Source organism: Alligator sinensis, unplaced genomic scaffold (assembly GCF_000455745.1).
Source record: "Alligator sinensis unplaced genomic scaffold, ASM45574v1 scaffold135_2, whole genome shotgun sequence".
Lineage (NCBI taxonomy): Eukaryota > Metazoa > Chordata > Crocodylia > Alligatoridae > Alligator > Alligator sinensis.
The window spans coordinates 784,000-792,274 of record NW_005842067.1 but is presented as its reverse complement, the minus strand read 5'-3'; the positions used below and the strand labels follow the sequence as shown (position 1 = coordinate 792,274).

Here is an 8,275-nt window from a genome sequence, read left to right as displayed (position 1 = left end):
TGGTGATAGAGGGGTGTCTTAAGCTCTGCAGGGTATCGTTGCTTCACTTTGGGACAAGGGAGGAGGGGGAACTACCTTCATTCACAATTCATGGCCCTCTACTGGCATTTAGGCTTCAGACAGACGTTACACTTAAGACATGATTAACATTCATTCAGTTAATGGTGTGATAAAATGCGGAATTAGCCACATGGTTATTGCACACAATATGTGCAGTAACTTTGTAGCTAGTTACTATTGTGCCTTTAATTGAACATGTGGCCAGTGGCCAGTGCCCAGCCTTTGGAGCACATGTAAGTCTTTTCAGAAGCTGGGAGTGCTGAATGGGACTTCCAGATAGAGAAGGATACCACGTGATTTCCCATCTGGAAACTGTTCCTCGCCAGGGGAGCACAGGGAGCTAAACTTGCTACTTGCTAGTTCAGGGTGAGCCCACAATTGGGCCAACCTTTTTGGCAGGCATGCCACAAATTAGCCCCCAACCTTCCATGAGTGCCATTCCAAACCCCTTCCTCTGCCTGATCTACTACTCTGCTTTATGCTTCCTGCTGTGTGCTCCATGACCACCCTGTTGCTTTGCTTTCTGCTTCCTGCCCTATCTGCTGCTGTTTTCTGTCCCCTCCCTGATCTGCCACATGCCACACACAGAGGCTGTCCAAACCACTTGCGGGACACCCGTGAGGCAGGTTGGCCTCCCCTGTTTTATACAATCGTCTAACTATTAGTGGAATCACCAAGATATAGGGAAACCCTTCTCTGTTTAATGGATTTTAAGTAGAGGTGCACTGATACGTCAGTCCAATACCGATATAAAGAAAATTGACTGTATCGGAAATCAGCCCGATAATTTGGCTGATAAATGCCTGTGTGTGCACAGCTGCAGCGCAGCACTCAGGTTGTGCCCTACCCTGGATCTGCGTGGGGTGAGTGGGTGGGCTGGAGCCAGGCTCTTCTCGCTGGGGGCGGGAGCTATGGAGGGAGCTGCAACCACCCCATATTTCACTGGAGCTCTCTCCCAGTGCCATTGCAGGCCCAGTGCAGCCTTGGTTCTTCCCGGCTCAACCCCCTCCTACTCCAGTGTGGGGCGTAGGCTAGCGGTGTGGCTCATCGGGATGGTGGGGGGCAGCTCCCTTTCAGTGCCGCTGCGTGCCTGACACAGCCCTGGCTCTTACTGCTGTGTGGCAGGAGGTGGGGGTTGAGCCAGGAAGAGCTGGGGCTGCACTGGGAGCATGGTGGCAGCAGTGCTGGGAGGGTGCTATGGTAAAATTTGGGGTGGCTGCAGCCCTCTTGGTAGCCTCCGCTCTGAGTCCAGCCCCTGGCAAGAAAAGCCTGGTTCCAGCCTGCGGCTGCAGCCTGCCTTCCCTGCCCCACGCAGATCGGGGGGCACACCCCCCCCCCCCCCGGTGCAAACGAAGGCGAGAGCCACCTTCCCCCCACGAGCCACAGCTCCATCCTGCACCCACCCTGGCTGGATGATGCCTGCCCCCTCCCTCGCTCCTGGTGGGGGGGTGTTGATCTGCCCCCCTCCCCTTCCAGCACAACAGCTATACCAGCTGGAGACATCTGTCCATGCTATATTGGAAATCGGATTGGAACCCAGTTCAAATCTGAAGTTTGGTGCGCATAAACTGTTTTCAAAGTTCTGGCCTGAGTCACTGCTGGCATATGGTTATATTTCTTGATTCAAAAGTGAATGTCTGTTCATTTGCTTATCAGTTTAATCTACACAGTTTAGACTAACCTGCAGATTGAATCAATTCAGCCTCAGGCTTTTTGACTGCCTGTATTTAGCTGGGAAGGTGAGCTATAATCTGTGTTATAGGCTCTGATCCAAGGACTAATGGTGCATCTTACATTAAACATGGGAAAAAATGCCAAGGGTGAGGCAGCAGTTGAGCAAGGGTTTTGAAGCACTCCATTTTGTACTTAGGCACCCAAAAGTCCTTTTGTGAATCTAGCCCTAAGATGGTGCTCACTGGAGAATGGATTTGAGTTAGTGCTGAGTTTAAAAACTTTCACCTGAGGTCAGGGCCGTCCCTAGCGGGGGGCTAATCGGGGCGACTGCCCCGGGCCCTGCGCTTTGGGGGGCCCTGCAGAGCCGAGCGGAGCGGTCATAGCGACTCTACATCACCGCCGCTTGCTTCGAGTCCAGCCCCCTCCTCCCCCCACTGCCAATGGCTGCGGCAGCTTCTTTGGGTCTGGGGCGGGTGGGATTGGAGTGGGGGAGTGGGACCGGGGCCCTGCATGGACTGACTTGCCCTGAGCCCCGCACCCTGCTTGGGTTGTCTCTGCCTGAGGTGAGAGGAGGGTTTTATACCAAACTTTTTCTAGTCTTCATGTTGAGAAATGGTGTCCCTTTTTTAAACCTTGCACTGGTGTTTCCTCATATCCTTTTAAAGAGACCTATATAGTTTCTTGAGTATACTGTGTCAAAGTCAAATGTAAAGTATTTATTTATCTTCTGGTTCTTTGTATCTTCAAGGCCTGAAGGGGAGATAGAAAACAGACATCAGCATTTTCTTAAACTTAGGTATTTATTGATTTCCTCCCCCCACCCCCCATTCAAGCAACTAATTTTAGCTTCAACTGCTACAAGTTATTCATAGGTGACATAGAGAATACTTTTTAATATTCTTAGCACAGCGCTAGATTGTTTCCATTTCTTGGTCACGCTGTTCATCTTAATAGCTTGATATGCTTGGGATTGAAAGGACAGCATTAGTAGAGTTCTCTTCCTTGTCCTCTTCAGTCTGCCAGATAGACATGTTTGGAATTGGTTGTCTTTAGTTTCTCTAACCAAATATGACAGAATCAATGCTCTCAAAATGCAAACACAAGCAAATAAATGATAAAAGCTGTATTGGAGGAAACTTTGGTGTTTCTGTTTCAGCATGATTTGGTGTCACATTGTCACTATAAAATTGCATGGCGGTCAGAGTCATGACTCTGCTGAGTAAATTAAGCACACGCACAATTGCATGATTCAGCTGTGATCATTAATGGCAGCTCACTAGGCTATTATCCTGCTGTTGCCAAGGGCTGCAGATTGTCTAGAAATGATGACTGTCATGAGCAAGCAAGATGTGGGCTTTTTCAGGGCCGGCAACACTTTAATCTTTGGAGTGGCTACACCAGGGAAAATAAAAGGGGGAAGGGATGTTAATAAAAGAAGTTGTAGCTTAATAAAAGAAGGTTATAACATAGCAGAGAGGCGAAGGGGGAGGATATTTACTGAACCTTGCACAATTGGAGTCACAGCAGTGAATAGAACGCAGTCTATAAAACTAGAAAGAACTGGAAGCCCTTGAAAGTCTGCTAGGGGTGGAGGGATAGAAAGGAGATGTTGAGGCAGGATGTTGCTTAGCTTTACACAGCATCTGAAACCTTGCCTGTCTTTTCTGCAAAATGATCATTAATTTTGCAAAATTGCATGGGTGAAGTCATGAGCACAGTGCCCAGTTGGCAATGTTGCCCTTTGTACAGCCCTTAGGATCAGTTAAAAATTTCTTCTATTGCAGTTTGATCTGCAAGGCACAATTGGTGCTGATAGCTCACCATGCATGTGACGCTAAAGTGTGTAGTTTAATAGAATTCTTTATAATGATGTTCCAATGAAATTAAAACCACATGATTCCAGCTGAGAGTGTCTAGTCGCAAGTTATGTATATGCCGGCAAGTGTATGTCTGTCTGTCTTTGCCCCCTGCTGCCCTCTCTGGGAGTTCTTCTGTAAACGTATGAGAGTAATGATCACACACAACCTGAAAAGCTTTTGTTTGTATTGTTTTTTTCTCAATACATCTTCCATGCCGAATTTTGTATTGGTGGGCACTCTAAATGAGAAAAATAAAACACATTTACCCATGCGCTTTTTAAAATCAAGAGGAATGGAGCAGACCTGCGGCCTAGCGCTCTGTTTTAAAAGGACTCCATTCTCTTGGGTCAGGTGATCTAGCATGCAAGAAAGTGAGTGCTTTGGTGTAACTTACTTGCTTGTGCCTCTGATTTGTACTTTAGCATGATAACCTATGCAAGTATTGCCAACAAAGCTTCTAACTGAATTATGAGCTTTCTGAAGCCAGATTTAAAAGAATGCCATGGGATCCTAGAAGGTTGATTTGGGGAAAGTCCCGTTTAAGGTTGCTTTGTTCATTCTCCCAGTGCTTCAGTTCTGTACCTGAGGGGTCAGTTGCAAGAAGAAATGGATGCGAGACAGAAAGATCCTGAGTAGCCGTTGGTGGCTGATCTTTCAGACCGTGAGAGTAACAATGACATAGTGTGACGTGACCACAGAGACATATGACCATCTGGCGTGAGAAAGACGTATGTAGCACAACTGAGCAAGCCTTTGAACTGGGACTCCTTCAACTGATACATAAAGCAAGAAGGATGGATTGGTAGATCTTTAAAAGTAAGAACTAAGAATACATGACCCTTCCACCTGTTTTGCATTCTGTTCAACTACTTACAGTCAAATGCAGCTTTTCACTTATCAGTGCCTTTATCAGTGGCCCTGAATATTCTCAGAATTTTTTGTGTGATGATTCATCGCTGTTTCCTGTTTCTCCCCCATTATTAGCCTCAGATACAGAAGCTCAGCTTTAGCAACGTCTATCAACGGATAGGAGATTTGGCTGAAGTGCTGTGAATTATGTGGCACTGAGGGTTTGGTTGGCTTGATGCAGTTAAGCTGCTGTTGTTTGATTTCCTCTGGAATATGTTACAGTCAGAAATAGATCTTTTTTCTTTTTCGTTGTTGTTTTTTAAACCCAAGTCAATGTGATGCTTAAATTAAAATGTTTGTTCAAAAGATCAGGTTGAATCATGGGGCACCGAAAGTGCAACCATCTCTGCTCTTTCAAAGGAAGTATGACTATGGTCACCATTTCTGAATTATACCAGGCAAGAAGGATTTGCAATAAGGCTTATTCCCGAATGTACAATTCGCTTAAAACAACAAAACATCACTTTTCCAAGGGGCATAAGCACTAGCATTTATCATTGAACCTGCTTATTCATGCTTTTGAGAAAGAGATGCAATATTAAAAGTAGTTGATTAAAGGCTCCCTGCTTTTGCATTTATTTTTGTGGAGGGGACATAGTGGAGGGGACGTTGTGTTGTTACATGAAACAAAGCAAGGAGTTTCTGGCAATTATTCATAGGAGCTGGCAGACAAAATGTTATAACTTTCTGCAAGAAATTGGACACCTCAGAAATAGCTAATGGCTATGTGTTCTGGTTGAGTACTTCGCATTTATGGGAGTATATGTGGGGGAGAGATGTCTCTGAAATGCTATTTTCCTTTTGGCAAACTACAGTCTTCATACTGAGCAACCTTACTTCCCAGCACAACTACTGGTTTTGAAGTCTTGGGCTCAGAGGGTTAGAGTAGGAAAAGGCACTAAAGTATGTGTTTAATGCAATTTTGCTAGGGGAGCCCTTCAAAGAATGGCTTTCAGGGAACACTAGTGCTGTGTGAACCTTGGGTTAAAGAAAAGAAGCAATAAATAACAAAGGGGGAAATAATGCTGCTGTTAAGGTTTATCCTGCTTAAAAATTCCATTCCCCTTAGGAAGAATGTGATCACTCAGTTTACAGACAGCTGTGGCTGGGAGTTGCAAAGAATTTCACAAGCTGGTTTACATCACTGGGCCCTGAGAACTGCCAGCCTATGGGGAACAGCTGCACCGTATGGAAATATATACATATAGATAGGCATTTGGTTTTACTATCATTTGTCTTTTTTTTTTTTCCCTGCAGTTAGCTCCTCGGTGTCATTCATGGTCTCTTAAGTGGTTTACAAACCTATTAAAATGTTCATTTTTACTAATTAACAAAGTGGCTTTGGTGAGGAACAGAGGAAAGGAGGGCAGTTTGGGTGGGGAGCTGAATGTTATAATCTCATTTTCTATACCCTAAAAAAGGTAACTTGCCAAGTTGTTGGTTTCTCAGGGCTGTTTCCCTCACTGAGTTTCTCTGCTGTAATGGAGTCCCCCTCCACCCACACTTCATTGCAACATGTGACCATTTAAAGAACCTTCGTTTTATTTATAGATATTTAACACTGTGCCAGAGACGGCACCGCCAAACTCGCAGCTGCTGTTATCTCGTAAGAAGAGCACAGATTCGAAGCCTCCCTCCTGCAGCGAGAGACCCTTAACGCTCTTCCACACCGCCCAGGCCAATGAAAAGCGTAAGTATGTTAAACAGCAGAGCAGTGGTTGTGTTGGGAGGTTGCACTTCCTTAATCTGCGCATGAGGGTTTTTTTACCACAATGGATGGAGCTCACTTCTCACGCCACAGGAGATGATTGTCACTTACTGAGGTCACCAAAGGAGAAAGAGAGAGATCTTATAGCAGGATAAGGCCTTATTCCTCTGAAATGCTATACTGAGGGGGAGTTTGAGATTCTCTAATCCCCTAGATTTTAGCCCAAGGAACTGAAATTAGGCTGTATTAAAATAGCCGTGCACTGAAAGCATGCACCCCTGCAGCTTGAAGTTCCAAGACCATTCATCTGCTACTAGTGCAACTATTGTTTAGCAGTTGACTCCTTTGTACAAAGGTTTGAAAGTCCCTTGCACTTCATATCACTTAACAAGATGATCATTTACACCTCCTGGGTGTGTCTACGTGTCGCCATGTGGCAACATTGCTACAGCGCCATGCTTTAGTACTTGCTTTTGGAAATACTAAAGCACGGTGCAGTATGGGTGGTTACTGAACCGTGCACACATTGCACTGTTAGATTTTGCCGGTACATTGTCATAGTGGCATACTATAACTGGGGAGTGTGCTGCTGTGGCAGTGTAGCTGGTGATCATGTATAGACACATGTGAACACTACATCGCTTTAGGGCAACGTGTAGACATGCCCACTGTAAACATTTTGGCTTCTCTGCCTCATTAAAAGCCAAGAATGGGGGAGCATCCTTGTGATTCTTAGAAGCTACAGTGTAAATGCATTAGAAACCCATGTGAGCTCTGAAGATCAGGCATGTTCTGATTCCAAAGTTGATACCCATAAACAGGGGCTCTTTTGAAAACCTTGGCCTATGTCATTTTTGTCCAGTATTTCTCAAAGGGTGGAGTATAGAGTCCATGGGTCCTGACCTCCAGTCCCAGAGACAGCAAACACTCCAGCGTAAATGGACAGTTGCTTTTTTTTCCTCCCATGGCGTTATTTTATCAGCTCTTTTCCTGACTAGTCTGTGCCTTTCCCACCTGTTGCATCCACCCATTCCAGCACTCCCATTATGCCTTCACCACAGACCCTCAAAGGCTTCGTATGTGAATGAAGAACTGAGTGCACCTGTCTTATCAGCCATCAAAGTGATGAACATGAGCATGAACTCCAGATCACCTGCATCCCTCTTAACTGTGCAGAGCCAATCACCTGACAAGCTCTTCTCCATGCAGTTCTTTCATGATCCTAGTAGCCAAGTTACTAGCACGTAATCCTTTCAAGGAACAGAGATGGAAAAGGAATGTTTGTTTTACTTGGAACAATGCTGTGTTTCAGGTTCCTGCTGCATTAACAGATAACTTGTGCTGCATTGGAACGCCTGGTTCTTAAAGTTACTGTGAACAAGCTAAAAATGAGATTTAGTTCTTTTTTCTCCTAAATTATTTCTTAGCATCTGTAAGAGGTATTGGGTTGATGATTGTGTACTGAATAGCTACAGATAGGGCCACTTTGGCCTGGAAGAGATCAGCTGTAAAAGTGATAAGCTAGATATATGTTCCAGGCTTATTCACATTTCAGCATCTTAGCTGACACTTTGAAGAAAAGCTAATCAGTGTTGTTTTTGGTCATGGATTTTTAATGAGGTAAACAGCTGTTGGGAGTGAGAGTGTTAGTATAAGCTGGGCACGTCTACACGAGACATTTACTGCAGACCTGCCTAATTAGCTTTGCAGTAAAGTCTCTGCATCTACATGTGCAACCCTATTAGGTCGCAGTAAACTAATAAATGCTGTTGTAGGTTAGTACTTGTAAATACAAGTACTGTCTTGTGATGGTATTATTTACTGTGCAGCAATGCACATGTAGATGCTGATGGGACCTGCTGCCTGCTGACTGGCCGCACTCTGAAGCACCCCCATGCCTTGCCAGCCTCTTAGCAGTACATTAAGCTGACCCCCTGGGTCCCCTGCCAGCCAGAGCTGCTCCAAACTGGCTCAATGTGTTGTGGTCCAAGGTGCATGTGTAAACACATTGCACATGTAGATGCACCTGCTGTCCTTTTTTTCTGGTGCTCATTCTACAAAATAG

The 8,275-nt window shown here is 45.2% G+C and overlaps 1 protein-coding gene across 10 annotated transcripts in view; it reads left to right on the top strand.

Annotated features, from left to right (window-relative positions):
- Positions 1–8,275, top strand: part of ARHGAP26 (Rho GTPase activating protein 26) — a 332,594-nt gene that overhangs the window by 228,265 nt on the left and 96,054 nt on the right. For all 10 annotated transcript variants that reach the window (XR_003094019.1, XR_003094020.1, XR_003094017.1 and 7 more), the window contains exon 19: positions 6,054–6,192. Coding sequence is in view for 5 of the 10 variants with exons in the window: in XM_025204032.1 (XP_025059817.1) it covers positions 6,054–6,192 (139 nt within the window). In the remaining 5 variants the exon portion in view is untranslated. The remainder of the gene's footprint in view (positions 1–6,053; positions 6,193–8,275) is intronic.